Consider the following 19,891-nt stretch of genomic DNA (forward strand, 5'->3'; position numbering starts at 1 on the left):
TACCTAAAACAATTTTAATTATTATGAAAATATTGCTATTTAAACTTAATTTTGAATGAAGCGAGTAATCTGGAATTTTCTAAAAAACAACCGGAAAAGTCGGGGATTATTTTTTAGCCGCAAGTGTATGAACCCTGCTTTGTTGTAATAAAAGTTGTCTTTTTATGATAAAGAGTGCGTGTTTCCTCAACCAGCAACTACCTCTTTTCCCACTGAAGTTTACAGTATACATTGGTGCGAACCATAGAGCTAAAATGTAACTAGAGCGCGAGCTAAGGTATTATTTTGGCTGTACGCATGGAAGTAGTTCTGATCATTACTTCTTGGTGAGCGAAACGTTTTATAGCTCGCACACTGAGTTGAAAACATTCATTAATTTCCCGACAATGTGGCGAGAAAGATGCCAAATACCCCCTCCTCTTATTGGGTCACTATTTTCTTTTCATGTTAACAGCTAATTTTTGCCGCATCTGGATGATGAAGCGCTCCCTCTAGTTGTTTACTACAGTAACCTCTCACTTATACGCGACCAAAGGGGACAAGGAAATTTTCGCGCACAACTGAGATTCGCGCATAAGTGAAAACCCCAAAAATAAGCTTAAATGTAATAAATTAACATCAGTTATATTGATACCAATAGTACACTACTAATGCTAATGAATAAATATGCACATAATTTCCGTTTATGCATTGTAATTTAACAAAAATGTAAAATTTTTTGTGCGTTTTATCAGTTTTCATACACTTTACAGTGTGTAGCATTTAAGCGAATGCCTCAAAACCTAAAAAATGTCGCGTGATCAGAGCTATAGTCTACGAGGATGCAAAAGATCCTCGATAGACTGCGTTAATGCTTACCGCTTGACCACGACGTTTTAGTGACGTCAACCTTTTCGTACATAAGCCATTCTTTCTTCTTGATGTCAATCAAAAGACTAATTCCACCCCCAATTGCGCACTTGTGCGAAAAAGAACGCGATCTTGGAAGAATCCGAACAATGGAATGAAGGCGCGAGGCGCGTGAATGCATTCCAAGAGACAGAACAAGAAGGGTACAAATCTTCCGATAAGCAAAGCGTAAATACGCGATTTAACTATAAAACTTGAAAACATTTTATCGCGCATAAGTGAAAGGTGCATTTTAGGTTTCGCGTATAAATGAACAAGAGTTAACATTGTTTTCCTTTATCGCTGGCCGAGCCTGTGAGAAAAACGCGCATAACAGAGGTCGCGTATACGCGAGAGATCACTGTATCTCTGTGGTGCCAGCAGGTTTTACGCCAGTGATAGGCTAGAGATGAGACGGGCTCGGGCTCTAGAACCGAAAATAGGTTTCGGGCTCGGGCGGGCTCGGACTCAAGCAAAGATATTCAATCGTCAATCTCCAAAAAAATTCACAGAAAATAAACATTTTCCTAATATGAGAAAATGAAAGAAACATATAAATAAGTTCAATCATTGTAAAAATTTACCCCCCCCCCAAAAAAAATCGCTTATTAAAAGTGTTTTTTTGCGATTACTATTGCAGTATGTCATAGAGTAATGCAATTGGTGTGGAGCATTTTGATAAAATTTAGAAACTTCTGCTAATGAAGAACATTTTACGTAACATATTTCATTAACAGAGAGATCATGTCAGACTGTAGAAGGCTCGGTTTTTGGCACAAGAAAGTTTCCTTCGGGCTTGGGCGGACTCGGATTTTGGCCCGAGACAATATCACCCGGGCTCGGGCGGGCCTGGGCCCTCAAAAATGAGCCCGAACTCATCTCTAGAAAGGACACACTGTCGCTTCTATATCTCTATCCGAACTACAGTAAACTCTCAATTATCCGCGGTCCTTCACTTTTAAAGAAAAAATAAAAATTGGGTATTGATTAAATATATGCAGAAAAATGCCTCCATTTTGTTTATCTATTTATCCATTTTCAATCTATTCTAATCAATTCCTGTTTCTTTCGTTCCCTTCCCTTCCATTGATATCAAACCATGCAAGGTCACCGAAACCGACGCTAATGAGCGACGCAACTATGAGTGATCTATTTTTAGCTTTTACATTTTTTTTTCTGGAATTGTGAATAATCGACTTGGAGGCAGATGTTATATCATTGAATATGGGAGAACCCACAAATTGGTATATTGCATGTAGTTCTGCTTTAGCCCTGGCTTAAGGACGATAACTTAGTGCTGAATATAGCTTAAATGTATGCAAGTGTTATTGATTTTTTAAAGCTATTGCATAAACTAGTATGTTTTTTTAAAACCTATTTTGCGGATTATTCACGAAATTTGATTTACCCGTGGTCACCGTACCAACCTTTTGCGCAAATTATCGAGAATTTACTGTAGAAACTAGTTCTGTTTAGTTTTGAACTATGTCCTTTTTTTTTCAATCTAACGGTAATAATTTTCACTCAGTAACAAATGTTTTTATAATTTTTCACAGGAAGATTTCTCTCCAAACTGAGGTGCTGCTTTAGAATTTTGACCCTCTTCGGGAGTTACCAGAAGTTTTACCAGAGATTATTTGAATTTATTCGAAAAGGTTCGCCATTCTTGTCCAACCAAATTGAAAGGTTATTGATGAACACAGTTACAGTTACAGCTAAAGTTTTTCTAAGAGCATCTCTGAGCATCCAACAACATAAACTTTTTTCACTTAAGTGGAATAAAATAATTTTCTAACAGCAAGTCTAAACAACCTCTTCTGACCTAAACTTTTTTAAAAAATACTCTTAAGATGAATGGCTAGACACTATATTCAATGGAAATATCGAGAAATAAGCTTTGATCCTCAATAGAACAACGGCTCTCTAAACAAGTACCGAACTGACTAAAATATATAACTTAAGACCAGTAGGTCATTCATTTGTGTCTTATCTCTTTAACATTGGTCAAAATCTCGGTTCATTTCAGTTGAATTACCCTAGTTGCAAGTCAACTCAATGTAATAATAGACTGAACATTTCATTGTGGCTTCTCTCTCTCTCTCTTTTCGGACATTCATTACAACAAATCAAAGTTTTAAATCAACTATTTCAAGTTTGAAACTGAGGACCAACGACTTTTAGCGTATAAGAAGACATACGGCACCAGTACAATATTTAAGTAGTGTGATTTGTCTATCATTTTCTAGGTAGCCATTTTTTCTCATCTTCGAAATATACATTAGAGTTTTTCGAGGTGTTAGCAAATGGCGAATCTTAGTCAGAGTATTTCGTCTCCTACTTCGTCAAGAAATACTAGATGGGAAAACGAATCTCCAAGATCGGATCTTATGCAGACTAGTTTGTCTCCTACTTCTTCAAGGAATTTTAGTTCGAATAATAAATTTCCAAGCTCAAATCTTAAGCAGACTGTATCGTCTCCTACTTCCTCAACGAATACTAATTCAGATGATGTCTGTCCAGACCATGAATCTTCAAGCTCAAATTTTAGGCATATTAATCAAATTTATTTTTCTAGGAATTTTGCCTCAGCTAATCGCTATCGAGGATCTAATATTAGACACACTAAATCGCTTTCTTTTTCTTCAAGAAATACTACTTCTGATAATGAATCTCCAAACGTAAATGCTAGACAGACTACCTTGCATGCTAGTAATTCAAGAAAAACTAATTTAAATGATGAATCACCAAGCTCTAATCCTACGCAGACTACTTCGCATCCTTTTTCTTCATTGAATACTGATACGGAAAGAGAACCTTCAAGCTCAAACGTAAGGCAGATTAATCAAGTGTATATTCCAAGGAATTCTGTCTCTGATAATCGCTATCGAGGATCGAATTTTAGACACACTAATTCATTTTCTTTTTCTTCAAGGAATACTGATACGCACAGAGAACCCTCAAGCTCAAATTTTCGGCAGATCAATCAATTTCATTCTCCAAGGAATTCTGCCTCAGCTAATCGCTATCGAGGATCTAATTTTAGACACACTAATTCATTTTCTTTTTCTTCAAGGAATACTGATACGCAAAGAGAACCCTCAAGCTCAAATTTTCGGCAGATCAGTCAATTTTATTCTCCAAGGAATTCTGCCTCAGCTAATGGCTATCGAGGATCTAATGTTAGACACACTAAATCGCTTTCTTCTTCTTCAAGAAATACTACTTCTGATAATGAATCTCCAAACGTAAATGCTAGACAGACTACCTTGCATGCTAGTAATTCAAGAAAAACTAATTTAAATGATGAATCACCAAGCTCTAATCCTACGCAGACTACTTCGCATCCTTTTTCTTCATTGAATACTGATACGGAAAGAGAACCTTCAAGCTCAAACGTAAGGCAGATTAATCAAGTGTATATTCCAAGGAATTCTGTCTCTGATAATCGCTATCGAGGATCTAATTTTAGACACACTAATGCATTTTCTTTTTCTTCAAGGAATACGCAAAGAGAACCTTCAAGCTCAAATTTTCGGCAGATCACTCAGTTTTATTCTCCAAGGAATTCTGCCTCAGATAATCGCTATCGAAGACCCAATTTTAGGCGTACTAATCCATCTTCTTATTCAAGAAATATTACACCGGATAATGAATCTCCAAGCTCAAATGCTAGGCAGACTAACTTGTTTCTTACTCGTACAAGGAATACTAATTCGGAAAATGAACGTCCAAGCTCCAACTTTAGCCAGAATACTTCGTCTCTCAATTTGTCAAGCACTCTTGTTTCAACTGAGGAATTTTCAAGTTCTATATTCTGGCCAGACTAATTCATCTTCGAGGATTTTAGACGTAGCTAATGAGTTTCGAAGCCTTAATTTTAAGCAAATTAATCCTTCTCGCACCTTTTCAAGGAATATTGACTAATAATTGACGAATATTGACTGTATCATTTTTTGAACTCAAATTTTTGGAAGACTAAGCCGTCTCCTACTTTTTCAAGGAGTACTGATTGGGGTAATTAATCTCCAAGCTCTAAATTTAAGCTGAATAATCCGTCTTATAGCATCTCTAAACTTGAGACCTTACCTTCTCTAGTCTTTTCATTTTCGCTTTTTATTCTCTGTATAGCTTTTCTTAATACGATAAGCATAGTCAAAAATAAAAACTGATAAATAATTTTAAATGAAAGAATAAGTAAATAATTAATAAATGGAATTAATTTCTTGGTTTCATTTATGTATAAAAAGTTTGTTTTCTCTTGCCTTGATTTTCACAACAACCAACAACACAATTTGATGTGCGTTTTACGCCTACCGGGAAGAATTGCTTAACTTTACTGTATTTTTCATTATTACTTCCATTTTGCTGAAAGCTCAAAAAATTAAGAAATACATTAACTTAAATAAATTTGTTATTTTGAAACAATCATAGTTGTTTTTCTGTTTTTATTCGTCTCTAAGTTTGATATAGGGTAACGGCACCAGTAACAGACATGCTTAAGACATCGCTCTGAGGTTAACTCAATTTTCTGAGCCTTTTAATTTATTTATGCTTTTTAAACTTTTTCTCATGCAACTGCATTTCATCTAACGTTTGGCTGCTTCTGGACCCTTTGAATGAGTTAATTAGATTTTTATTCGCTCAATTTCGAAAAACGGTCCGACCCCCAGAACTGATGGTACCCAATAACAGATACGATGAGGAAAGGGTGGGCAATGAACGACATTCCCTTTTTCTCTTCAAAATGTGCAATTATTTTTCAATTTTAGAACTAAAGCCTTAATATATTCAAGTTAACATGGAATACCGGCAGACATGGGCGCACATATGCAAAGTTGAAAGGGGGGGGGGGGGGCTCAAATATTTCCCTCGTGGTTTAGCTGGATATTTTCCATGTGGAAACCGATTTCAGGGCAGATTAGAGTCATTAAAATTTGACATTTTTAATAACGCATTCATTAATGGCTGGAGAAGGAATGTTTTTGCATTTTTGCAAAGAAAAAAGTACTTAAAGCAAGGAAGTTCTAATTTAAAGGGGGGGGGGGGCTCGAGCCCCCCCCCCTTATATGGGCGCCCTTGCCGGCAGACCTCGTGATAGCTGTTCATAACCTTCCACCACTGCCTTGTAAATACCAACTGGCTCATAAAGTTCCCTCTGATAACACGTTATGTCTGCACCGTATTCATGGGCCACAGCAACATCAGTTTTTTACCTGCCTAAAATTCTAATTACTTAAATCCAAACTCATGACTGTTACTGGTGCCGTTACCCTATTTTGTTGGGAATTTATTTCATTTTAATAATTCTAGGACGTTTCAAAATGTAAGATAACAAGCGCAGGAATTAGGAAAATGTTATAATATAACGAGCAAAGGAAAAGGTTACTCCTCTATATCGTCGCCTCAGAGCAATAGTAAGATATTTTAGTGTTATTTCTGGGATTAGATATCTTACTGCAGCTCTGAGGTGACGATAAAGTCACCATACTTATCGAGGCATTTGTCCCAGCGGTACATCAAACCATCGAAACCGGTTTGGAAGAAACCATCGTCAAGGTTGTGAAACCACGTCAGGACGACTTGCTGAATCGCTGGGCATCTCTTCTGAAATACTGATTTAAGTGTTTGGAAAAAAAAAAGGAAATCACTTGGTGCTAGATCGGAGCTGTAAGGAGGGCGATTCAATACCTCCCACCGAAAACGTTATAACAAATCGCGCGTAACTGTGACCGTATGTGGGGGCGGTCACAAACGAAAAAAAAAATACCGAACCGTTCGAATTTTAATTTTAGGACCGAAAAATGGCATTAAACGGATCTTTCTAATTGAAATAATTATCCGATTGTCCTAAAATCAGTCTCATTCAAAAAGCCGCGAAAAAAAAAAAAAAAAAAAAAACTCTTTGGAAGATTCCCCCCCCCCCCCTCCTGGAATTGGAGCCAGCCAAATCCCTAAAATCACCTAGAGAAAAGTAATAGGCATTTTTAAGTTGAAGGAAATCAGTTTTAAATCGGAAATTTATCGTCTGCCGCGAGCTCAGTTTTAATTAGCGTGAGCAAAATCATTGAGAATAATTTTTTTTCTCGATTGTGGACAAATAAAATTCTTGCTTTTGTTTTGACGCTTTACCTGTAATTGGGGAGTCAAAGTTTTCCCTCTTTAGTGATTTTTTTCCGCGATCTGTCGCGAAATTTTACAGATTTTATTTTTTGTTCAAGCTTGATTGTTGAACTAGCGCCATTTGACCTAACTTTTATTTTCGAGGTAGACCGTGAAAAGCCGGGTTACGCAGCGAGTTATTATAATAATATTAAAATAAAGAAAAGACAAACCTAAAAGTGTTTCGTTCAGAAGCAATTTTGAATTCAGTAAATGAAAAAAAAAGTCAGTCAGTTATTTTAAAAAATCAACTTTTCCCTCTCAGCATAAAAAGTTCACATGGAAAGCATGAAAATTTACGAAATTTCAACCTCTGCTGCCTACATTAAGTGTATTAAAGTGCTAAATGAGTAGAAATGGAAGTTTGCATCTGGAACGCAGATAATTTCTCGGTAACTGACTGACATTCTATTTAACTTAAAAATGACTGCTGTGTATTTAATTACGAGCCATTGTCTGTAAGAACCAGGCAGTTTACGGCATTTGTGATTGTTGACATTTTTAATTTTTCTTATTTTCACATATGTTGTTCCTTATCATGAATGTAATGTTTGTGCAAAATATGAGCTTTGTCTGCCTTACCGTTTTTGGGAAATTCAATTTTTAAATTAAGGGGGCGTGGCACATTTTTGCGTGTTTTTCAAATTTGCAGATTTTGAAGTTCTTGTTGCTTTAAGCGCCCGGATAATGACATGGATTTTTAAATTCTATAATATTATATGGCCTTCTTAGATACTATTACAGCTGTCAAATCGGTGTCACTACGAGGGCGACGGCCACAAACTCCGTTTAAAAATGACCGAAAATGAATTTTCTTACTACATTCAATGCCAATTTTCTCCAAGCGCCTTCATGATGACACCAACGTTTTTACATAAATTCCTAGCTACACTTGCATACATCAAAAATATGTAATAAAATTGCTGTCACTATAAGGGAGCCAGAAGATATTGGAACTTTTATGTGATAAATTTTACAAAAATGCAAATGTTTAAAGTCTAACTACTACTTTCGCCCTCATAGCAGAGATCTGAAACTAATCAGGTTTGATAAACAACATGTTCGTCTAACATGTGAAATAAAAAAAATCAGTGTCACTCCAATTACTTTCGGAAATATAATCATTCGAAATTAGTATGTTATGGAGTTATTTAAAAAAAGACTTTTCTAATTCGAATGGCTTTTTGCACGGTTTGTTTTAAACTTTAACATAAAATTACAGTAGTGACACCTAAAATTATATGTTTCTAATGCTTTTTATAAAAAAAGCTTTATAAAAAGCATTAGAAACATAGTAAATCGATATAGGTACAGATGGACGTATTGTGTAATGTGCATTATGGCTAAAATAGTCTTACTAATATTCATATTTTTTCAACCATACTAATTTTTTATCTGTTATTTATATTGAAAATGCAACTATTTATAACATAATGCCTTAAATTGTGATGAACATAATGTATTATATAGCGAGCATTCAGAATCTGAAACATAATTTGAGGATGACGTAGACTAAAACAAAGAAAACATAAAAAATCAAATCACCCAGTTTCAGAAAGACGGTCATCTCTTACTGATATCTGGTAATTTTGTAGCACTAAAGCTTAGGAAAACGTGGTATCCCGGAGAAATAGTAGAAGTTGACCATTTGCTAATCTGACTACAACTAGCCCCCTCATAGCAGAGATCTGAAAGTAATTAAGTTTGATAACCAACTCGTTTGTCTAACATTTGAACTAATAAAATTAGTGTCACTGCTACTACTTTTGGAAATATAATCATTCGAAGTTTGTATGTTGTGGTGAATTTTTTTCATTTATTATTATTATTTTTAATTTTTTTATTTGTTTATTTATGTATTTTGTTAATTTAATCTTATCACACCCAGATAGTGTTTTGACCATATTTATTTTTAATTTATTACAAAGAAGCAACGTTTAACATAAACAGCTTTGGGTAGTAAGAGCGTCTTTATCTTGAATAGAAAATGCTCGTTTTGATATAGGTACAGGTGGATCTATTGTGCATAATATGTTAAGATTATCATACCAATACTCGCCTTTTTTCCAGTCAAATAAATTTATTTATTCCAATCCTTCTTGCCATGCATTTGTCCTTTACTTGCAAATGGTCAACTTCTACTATTTCTCCGGAATACCATGTTTTACCAATCTTTAATGCTACAAAATTACCAGATATCAATAAGAAATGACCGTCTTTCTGAAACTGGGTTGATTTGATTTTTTATGTTTTCTTCGTTTTAGTCTACGTCATCCTGAAATTATGTTTCAGATTCTGAATTCTCGCAATATAATACATTATGTTCATCACTATTTAAGACATTATGTGATAAATAATTGCATTTTTAATATAAATAACAGATAAAAAATTAGTATGGTTGAAAAAATATGAATATTAGTACGACTATTTTAGCCATAATGCACATTATACAATACGTCCATCTGTACCTATATCGATTTACTGTGTTTCTAATGCTTTTTATAAAGCTTGTTTTATAAAAAGCATTAAAAACATATTATTTTAGGTGTCACTACTGTAATTTTATGTTAAAGTTTAAAACAAACCGAGCAAAAAGCCATTCGAATTAGAAAAGTCTTTTTTTAAATAACTCCATAACATACTAATTTCGAATGATTATATTTCCGAAAGTAATAGGAGTGACACCGATTTTTTTATTTCATATATTAGACGAACATGTTGGTTATCAAACCTAATTAGTTTCAGATCTCTGCTATGAGGGCGAGAGTAGTAGTTAGATTTTAAACATTTGCATTTTTGTAAAATTTATCACATAAAAGTTCTAATATCTTCTGGAGCCCTTATAGTGACACCAATTTTATTACATATTTTTGATGTATGCAAGTGTAGCTAGGAATTTATGTAAAATTATGTGTCATCATGAAGGCGCTTTGAGAAAATTGGCATTGAATGTAGTAAGAAAATTCATTTTCGGTCATTTTTAAACGAAGTTTGTGGCCGTCGCCCTCGTAGTGACACCGATTTGACAGCTGTAATAGTATCTAAGAAGACCACATAATAGTAAAGAATTTAAAAATCCACATCATTATACGGGCGTTTAAAGCAACAAGAACTTGAAAATCTGCAAATTTGAAATGAATTTCGCAAAAATGTGCCACGCCCCCTAAATTTAAAAATTGAATTTCCCAAAAACGGTAAGGCAGACAAAGCTCATATTTTGCACAAACATTACATTCATGATAAGGAACAACATTTGCAAAGATAAAGAAAATTAAAAATGTCAACAATCACAACCTGCCTGATCCTTCCAGACAATGACTGTTAAATACTCCTGAAAAAATATTCATCTTTTTAACTTCTTAAGTATCATCATATCGGACTCCAGTGTTCCTCGCACCTATCACTATCTGGTATCTGGTTGGATGAGGTCATGAAGACATGTTTTTTGATCCAGGCCAGAAACCGAGTAAACCCTAGTTCAACACTCCCAGAGGTGTTGATTCACTTGCAGGACTTAGTAACAACTACATATTTATCGTGTCACAGTCACCATGAACGAACACGGAGGATCTTCGACGCCTGGCATCGAACCCAAAACCCTTTGGGTATGAGTCCTCCGCCTTGCCGAACAACCCAACTCTTTTAGTTTTAAGAATGATAACAAAATATTTTATTGATTTTTATTCATTGTTGATTTTTCCGTTATTTAGTGATGCTTGAGCCGTTCGAAAAATTCGTCATTTCAAAGCAGCAGACGAAAAACATTTTCTACAGTCAATATAGCATAAGTACAATTTTTCAACCTTGCAACTTTCAGGGGGAAAAGAAAGACTCAGAAATATGGGGAAGTGACTCTAAACAAAGAACATTTCTATAGCGCTACCTGTGATCATAAAGCACGTATTATCATATTGAAATTGTTTATATACAGCGGCTACCAAAAGTGTTCGTACACTATGAAATTTTGTAGTAAAACCAAAATAACACGAAACTGAATTCAAATACGAAGTCCAATTTTATTTTACACAACATTCCTATGCCATTCTTAATAAAACCCATTAGATTTTTCAAAATATTGGCTTTTTCTTATTTTTGAAATTTGTCAAAAAACGAAGAGACAGAGAAATAATACGCCACAAAAGTCATCGTGCACTGAAATATTTTCGAATAAAATCATGATTAAAATGATCATATATCGTTTTTTTAAAAAATATTTTTGCATTGTGTTGACATTGTAAAGTGATTTGGCTTTAACTTTTGGTTAATTTATTCCCTAATATTCTGCTTCAATTTTAAAATGGCTGATGTTCGTAAAAAACAACAAACACCATTCGAAATTTGATTTTTTTTCTCTCACAGTAGTGGTAAATTGGTTTGAAATGCCTCTAAATTAGTTAATTCATACCATTCTGTAGTGAAGTGCTTGATAAAATGCTTTAAAAAAATAGCAGAATTTTTAAAAAAAATACTAAGCACTTTTCATAATGCACTCAATAAGACCAAATAACTTTTTTTGGGGGGCAGAATTGACAGTTTAAGTATTCCTATAGCTTTCAATTATTCCAAGAAAATGACACCACAAACGAAGGAAAGTGCGGCTCAAGTCATTTGAAACCAAACTTTCTTCAAAAAATATGCAAGTTTCAACGCAATATGAATGTTTCAAATTTATGATAATATAATGACAAGAAGTTCTCTACCTGACTTAAGGCGCCCTTTTCTTCGTTTGTGGTGTCATTTTCTTGGAATAATTGAAAACTATAGGAATACTTACTTTTGAGTGCATTATAAAAAGTACTTAGTATTTTTTTTAAAAAGTCTGTTATTTTATTCCTTTTAGTGTAAATGTATTTCAGAAATAGAATAATGTTACCATCACGAAACTTCACCTTATTTTTTCATTTAAATGCTCCGTACTGAAAGGGGGGAAAAAAACAATGTACGTGTCAAAAACTTTAAGCAGTTGGCACTAAAAATTAATCCTTGTTCCTCTCTAGGATTCAATTGTATGCTTATTTAATGAAAGCCATTTAAATATTAAAGGTTTCGCAAACTAATTTCTGATTCAAAACATACAAGTTACTCATGGTAAAGATCCTAAGATGTCTCTTTACTAAACCCCGTTATCGATTATTTTCATAGATGAGAGCATTTCATGTTTGCTCTAGAGAAGCCTTGATTCAAACTTTTCATCATGATTAATATTAACATTATTGTTGCAAGGCAACAAAATTTGTAACAATGGGTTTTATTTTTTAACATTTAATGGGGAAATTACATGAAATTTGCTGTTTTCCATCCTGACCGAAACAATAATTTTATTTTAGAATTTGAATTTTTTAGAGTTAAGTTGTACCGTAAGATTAAGCAAATCATTTAGTGAAATCCCGAAGTCTCTAAGGGGTCTAGTTGCTGAGATATAAGCAAATGCAGGCCTCAGATTTTTCCGTGACAATCAGGCCAAGTATAATAAAAGTGCTTAATAATCGGATCAAAAGCAAAGTGAGAAAAGGTCAACCAGCAAAGTTAACAAAGCGTGATCGGAGATTTACAGTTAAAAAAGTTATAAAAAATACACATTTGAGTGCTGTAAAAGTTTTTATAGAATTTATTAAAAAATTTTACGTTTGATTTTTACCTAAAATATTTTGCCACGTTCTCTAATTAACTGAATTCGATCGGACCTCTTCCCGCAGAAATTTTCTTGTTCATCGCAAAATCAATGATCAATATGCTCAAAACGTTTTGGAATAACGTCTTACATATAGATGAAAATAAATTCAACATTTTTGGTTAAACTGTTATATAATTGTAAAAAATGGAAAAACGAGGAATTTAATCTTAAGAACTTTGTTGGGATCAGTTAATCAGGACAGTGAATGTGTTCTTGTATGAGGTTCAGGACTTGTTAGTTTGGAATATTTTGATGAAAAAACGAATCATGCTGTTCATTTAAATATTTTAAAAAATAATTTTAAACCCTTGGCCTACAAAATTTGGTTAATTGGAAGCAACTTTTTTTTTAAATCAAGATAAATATAAGAAACACGTTTGTTCAACGTTTGTGTCTTGTACCTGGAAAATAGTCCTTAAAAGGCTAAATCGCCAGATTTAAACTTAATGTAAAATATTTAGAGAAACCTGGTGGCTAAATTACAAAAATACTAAATCATTAAAACGAAAAGCCAACTAGAAACATCGGTAAGATTTGAAGTGCGGTTGAACACTTACTCAAGAATTGCACAAAAAAAAGAGAAAAATCAATGAAACTTATTCCCAGACGTTTAAAAAATCGTTGATACTGCATGATATTCTACTAAATAATAACTTAGTAAAAAGTTTGATCATTTACTTATGTATAGATATTTTTTCGAAGTGTACGAAGACTTTTGTGAAATTAAGTTTCTGGCACTTTTTGATTATTGATTTCTTAAAAATCAAGTTTTATTATGTTATTAAAATTTTTCATTTAGTATTGTTGAAAATAGATCATCGATCTTATAATTAAATACCTATTCCGAAATATTAATTTTAATCAATGGATATTGGCATATTTCATTGAAAATCGTAAGCGTATGAACACTTTTATCTTTTTGACGATTAACCGATATTTGGTAATAGGCGAATTTGCTCATTGGTGCTTCCTGAACACGTACGCGTAAGTGAAAAAGTAAACGTTCTTGACAAACACTTCATTTCAAATAAATAAATAAATAAATAAATAAATAAAATAAAAGAGAGAGAAAGAGAGGTAAATTCAGTACTTTTTAGCCTCAATTTCTCAGTATTTATCTCAGTTTAATAAAAAATGTTTTTGTGAGAAATGCGTGAAAATTCTGTTCTAATATATCTTTATATAGAATGGTTTATTTATGAAAGCACATAAATTAATAAAACCTGTAAAGTTGACCACCTTTGTAAGTTGACCACCTGTCTATGTTGACCGCTTTTGTCTGGAACGGAATTAGTCCTATCTTATATAATGAAGGAAAACCTCTGTAACTTGACCACCTCTCTATCTTGACCACCTGTCTATCTTGACCACTAATGAACACCAAATTTGGTTTGGAGTATTGTAAAAAACCCTTTGAAAGTTGACCATATGGTTTATTTTTTAAAATTTTATTTAGCAAATTATTTTTTTAATTATTATTTTTTTTTATAGCTTTCCAAGAATATTTTTGATGTCAGACCAGCATTTTACCAACTAAATGAAACAGCAGCATAACTAAACCTCCTTTTGAGTTGGAGTAGATCATCATGGAGTTATAAATGTATATGAGAAAAAAATAAAGCGAAAAATTTGTAATTTTTGATTAGCTATGAATTTTTAGGAACTATTAATATCAAATGAGTAGCTTTTCATAAACAATAAGACTTTTTTTAATCAATTTACTGAAATTTTAAATTTGCATGACACATTATGTGTCATTCTGGGAAAATAATCTCTAAAAATATTTAAATAACATTTTAAATTATTGTTTCAAAGTAATGCTAAACAATGAAAGTGAGTTGAACAGAAATAATAAGTGTCAATTAGTCAAAAAATGAATACATGGTGCAAGAAATGACAAAAAAAAAAAAAAAAAAAAATCATTACACCCTTTATAAGTTGACCACCTGTCTAAGTTGACCACCAAAGTACTGCACCGCAAGTGGTCAACTTACACAGGTTTCACTGTACTAGGGAAAATCAGTTTTAACACATCACTGTGCGTCTGTAAAAGAGTTTCTTTATCGGTAGCAGTTTAGTTGCAGAAAAGCCTGTTTGCAGAGTTGCGCTAAAATATTCTTGAAATTTTCTCTGAAGTACGATGCACGCCAGCAGTGAAAAGGTCAAAACAAGAAATGTGTATTGAATAACAGGAAGGTTTTGCAAATATGAACATAAAAACACCGCTAAATACAGCATTTTTCGCTTTTGCGTGGGGGCACGATGAAATCCCATTTGTACCCGGCGTCCCCTTTTGGGGGGCTTTCTTAAAATTTCTTCACATTACTACAGTTATCACTAGGGCTGGGCGATATCAGAATTTTAATACCGCGATATATTGCTCTCAAAATATCGATATTTTCGATACATTTAGGTCGTTAAATACAACTCTTGTGGGGACTGAAAAACCTATTATATAAGTATCTGCAACAGAGAAAAGCCATAGGCCATCTTGGTGTATAAATATTTTAGCAATTTATCTACTCGAACCTAGCCGCAAGCTTAGTTCAAGTTGATTAGAATACTACTTTTCGACATTTCCACATCACAGCCGATCACGTGAGCGAGAATCTTGATCTCGCAAGCTGACGAGCTTGGAATGACCGCCCAGGGATATCGGAAGTTTCAGTTTCAATTTCGTTCCGTCAGAGCTGCCAGCGATAACGGTTTAAAACTGGTGTACATACTTGACTACCGTTTCAAGTGGTGCTCTGTGTTATGAACGAAGTCAATATTTTCCCTCTTAATTCGGGACTTATAAGTTGTGTTCGTCCAGCTTATGCGGCCCGAAAGGGATGAGTTGCGCTCCCGCTAGTGAGATAAATATACGACAGAAGTAGTCTCATTAGGTTTTTTTCGCTTTTCATTTTTTTTAATACGAATATTTCTTTTCATTATTTTTCGCAAACCTTTTATTCAGCGTAATATCAATGGTTTACGTTTAATTAGAATTATGAATCGTGCTGATACCTTATTTGGTTAATTTTTAATTTTTGCGTTAAGATGCTTTTTTTAACCAACACGCATTCACTTTTCAGGGCCCACGAAAGGCCATTTCAGCCTTGTCAGAAACTGGGGGCACGGTCCTTAGAAGGGACCCGCTTTTGAAAACTTTATAGGGGGATGGGATCGGAGTTCAAACTGACGATGGGCACACCTTGACCTTCGATGGCCCTGTCAATTTTCCCTTTTATTGTAATTAATTCACGAGACGCGTAAGCGTCCCGGCCGCCAAGGAAACCAAACGTCAGCAGCCAACAAAAGTAAATCCACCGCAAAGAAAGACGAAAGAAAATAAACGCGACTAAGAACAGTTTACGCGACGCAACAAGTTGGAGTTTTTTGGGTTTTTCACCCCTTTTTATCTCAGCCCCATGAAGACCCCCGGAGTTGATTTTGGGTACACTCAATCTCTAGTGGCCCTGACGACGTAAATCAAAATACAATCCTCTGGACCATCAGGGGGAGGAGGAATTTAAGTTAGAAAATCGCTGTTCAAAAAAGTTTTCGCTTTCTTTGACAGGGCTGCAGCCCAGACGAAAAAAGTAACCAAGCTGAAATTTCACACACACATTCCTTGTGCCCTACTGATGTGCCATTTGACCCCCCCCCCTTCCCCTCGTTTTTACCCCTAAATTGTACATTTCCGGGATTCTATCACAGCCCTCCGGGGCGCAATGGTAATGATTTTTTGTATACATATTCTTGGGGGGCCATTGAGTACTTATACAAAAATTCAACCCCCAGGAACATTATGGGCTGGAGTAATTAAAATTTGAAAATCACTAATTTCCCCTAAATTCTGATGTACTTACTCTCAGCTCATAGGGTTTGTTAATCTCGGACTGCAATTGCAAGGTTAGAACAGATCTAACAGTTATTCCAAAGATGTCTTAGGAAATGAAATTCAATCAAGACTAAAACAGATCCAACAGTTGCAACGCGGACATCACAAATTTGCTACAGCGACTGCTTATCTCATTGGGCTTTCTGTTTTAGATTCCATGTCGTTTGTTTATATTTAAGCAGAGAAACAAATTAATGAATGAGATTAGGATGCTGCCCTCCCCCCCCCCCCCAAGTTTTGCCAATACGAAATTTTCTTTCCCCTGTTTTTCAGTTTTGATACATTTAAGGGGGGAAGAAACTTTAAATTTCGGCGTGAAACTGGGGTTAAATCATTAGAATATTTTGCGTGACATATTATATGAAACTGTACGTATATGAACACGACACATATAACTTTTTAATCGAAAGTGGAAAATAGCACTTTTTTATTGGTTTGCTTATTTTCTAAATTAATGGATTTTTCACAAACAACACATAATGAATTGAAAATATAGGAAATACGTGTGTGGATATCCGTGCTTTGTAGTAATTTGTTAGCTGAAAAAAAATTTTGTAATTAATTTAAGCAAGACTTTTAATGAGCTTAGTCCGAGCGCGTCATGTCGAGTAGAGTTGTATAGATCTTCTGACTCATTCAAATTTAAAATATTTAATGGGTTAGTTTTTTTTTTTTTTTTTTGCTTGGTGATAACATGCGTTATTTCGTCTTTTTAATGAACTTTTAAACAAAACTATGTATTAAACAAGACAAAGACTTCTATCAAGAGAAAGAAAAATCACCAAACAATTAAAATTATCCCATAAAATGTAAAATAATCCACGATTTAAGAAAAAATGTCGTTAAATAAAAAGTGAAAAGCTAGATTAAAATAGCCCGCAAGCTGTAAAACATTTAAAGAAACCTTCATGAAAATGTTGAATAATCCGTCAAATAAAGAAACTGTAATACAATTTATTGCGAGAAGTTGTAAAATACTCGAAAAGAGTATAATTTAAAATATAGTATTTTATTATCCAAGAAGCTTTCTTTGAACCAGAGAGGATACAAGGATTGCAATAGAATTTAAACGGCCCAATTCTTGCGAAACGAACATAGAATCTTAATGGTCAGAAAATAACTTGACGTAAAATTAGGCTAGCCATTATTGTTCCTCAAAAACACAAAACAGCGTTGTTTCATTTGAAAACTTTCTGACTTGAAGTTCTCAATTCTAAAAATACAGATAAAGTAATAATATGAATGAAAAAGATGTGATATCTCATCAAAAACAACCCTGTTGTAAAAATTTCCCCGCCAAGAAAACTTATTTTTTTCCGCACAAAAAAGAAAACCTGCATCCTAAACCCAAACCAAAAACCCTCAGCCTTAAAAAGTTATGATATCTAGTTCTCTAAACTATCAAGAATTTATTTTTATATTTTCGTGAAACTATCTCTTATACCCACGGAGATACAAGCATTTCTTTCAAAAAATGCGTATTCCCCCCCCCCCCCCTCATATCACGCAGAGGTTTTCGTCAAACGTTACTAAACTTTCAGAATATTTGACAGCATATTAGAGAAACATGACAATAAAATTTGAAGTTAAAATACAGTGAAACCTCAATAAGTAGTCGACCGGTTAAGTGATCACTCCGTTTAAGTAATCGTTTTTCTTTGGTCCCGACAAGATTTCGTTCAAAGTAATGTAAAATGACCCTCCTTTACTGGTCACAAAATTTAATTTCATCCGCTTAAGTAGTCACTCAAAAGTTGTTTTCTAAAATTCCTTTTCCTTATCGGATCTTAGAAAATAGTGTCGGACTTAGTTGAAAGGCTGTTTGATATTTATTTTCCTTGAAATCTCGATCCTCGGTTCTGGTCATTCAAAGCATACTTCTTGCTGTGACTCTGCCAAGTGCCGAGAATATGAATCTAACTCCTTCCAGCAAGACAGACAAAATCTAATATCTGGAGAAAGTTAGTCAGTATTTAACACCCGTGCACAAGGAACAACAAACACAAAATTTAAAGCTTGATGTGTGTTAGAAGAGATAGTTCTTTTCCGTAAGCAACAACTTCATCAGTCAACATTGAAAGATTGTATTAATAAACCGTAACTGCATTAAAATAAGTTGTTATAAAGTAATGTATAGGGGCCGTGGTAGCCTGATCGGTAAGGCATTGGACTCGGGGCCGGAGGGCCTCGGGTTCGATCCCCGCTGGTCGATGACCCACCGTCGTCATTAAAGGGGACTGGGCGACGTTAAATATGCTCGTGGTCTCAATGCCCTCCAAGTGAAAGGATACCTCTGGGGGTGCTAGTACCAGGTAGCTATTAGCTCTTGAACTAGTTCTAAATTCTCATTAACTGTTCGATCCGGTGATGGTGCTGCCATCTATCGGTATATAAAAATAATGGAGGCAAGGCACTTAGTATGCAGTCCTCGACATAAATACAGTTGTAGTCAGTTGTGACTCTTGAATAGAATAGAATAGAAGTAATGTATAAAGTAAGAGAAAATAAAACAAAGTAACTATCGTTAGTATTTTCCTCCCTTTTTAAAATTTCCACTAATTTATAGACATTTATTACATAAGCTATTGTTTTTCTCACAGAATTCTACTGCTATTCATGAATATTTGTAAGGCTTTTTACTTTCTTCTACATCTAATATATAGAAGAAAGTATTGGATTCGTGCAAATTTTCGAATTTTGACAGATTCGAACGTTTTGAGGTGTAATGAGCCCATTTCGACTATTTTTGGAAAATGTCTGTCTGCCTGTTATGTGTGTATGTGTGTGTGTGTATGTGTGTCACGTCTGTGTGTGACCAGTTTTTTGGCCGCTCTACAGCAAAAACAATCGCATGAAATCGAACGAAATTTGGTACACATATATGCCGCTATGTGAACTTGTGCCCATTGGGTTTTGGCGCGAATTCCTCCAAGGGGGGTGGAGCAATGGGACGTTTTTTGAGTTGCACGTGCTTGCTATTCCTCAGGAAGTAACTTTCGGAATCAAACAAAATTTGGTCCATATGTTGCCATTAACAGGAACAGGTGCTGATTCAATTTTGGTGTCAATAACTCAAACGGGGGTTGAGCTATAGAACTTTTTTTTCGTCAATTGTGACTGCTGTATCTCAAGAAATAATGAACGGAATGAAAGAAAAATTTATCAGCAAGTAGCCCTTAGTGGGTATAAGAGCTGATTTTGTTTTGGTGTCAACAGCTGAAAAGGGGGTAGCGCAATCACCCGTTCTTTTTTTCCATTGTGAGTGCCCTATCTCAAGAAGTAAT

The 19,891-nt window shown here is 34.4% G+C and overlaps 1 protein-coding gene across 1 annotated transcript; it reads left to right on the top strand.

The window, feature by feature from the left end:
• The first annotated feature begins 3,191 nt into the window (after positions 1-3,191).
• On the top strand, positions 3,192-4,715 carry LOC129226978 (uncharacterized protein DDB_G0287625-like). Its single transcript, XM_054861606.1, has one exon. It carries the CDS (start codon positions 3,192-3,194, stop codon positions 4,713-4,715), a length of 1,524 nt encoding a protein of 507 aa, XP_054717581.1.
• The last annotated feature ends 15,176 nt before the right edge of the window (positions 4,716-19,891 follow it).

This window comes from Uloborus diversus, chromosome 7 (assembly GCF_026930045.1).
Source record: "Uloborus diversus isolate 005 chromosome 7, Udiv.v.3.1, whole genome shotgun sequence".
In the NCBI taxonomy this organism is placed as follows: Eukaryota; Metazoa; Arthropoda; class Arachnida; order Araneae; family Uloboridae; genus Uloborus; species Uloborus diversus.

What these genes read in the sequence shown, in the direction of transcription:
- LOC129226978 (XM_054861606.1), top strand. Translation starts at nt 3,192, where the DNA reads ATGGCGAATCTTAGTCAGAGTATTTCGTCTCCTACTTCGTCAAGAAAT.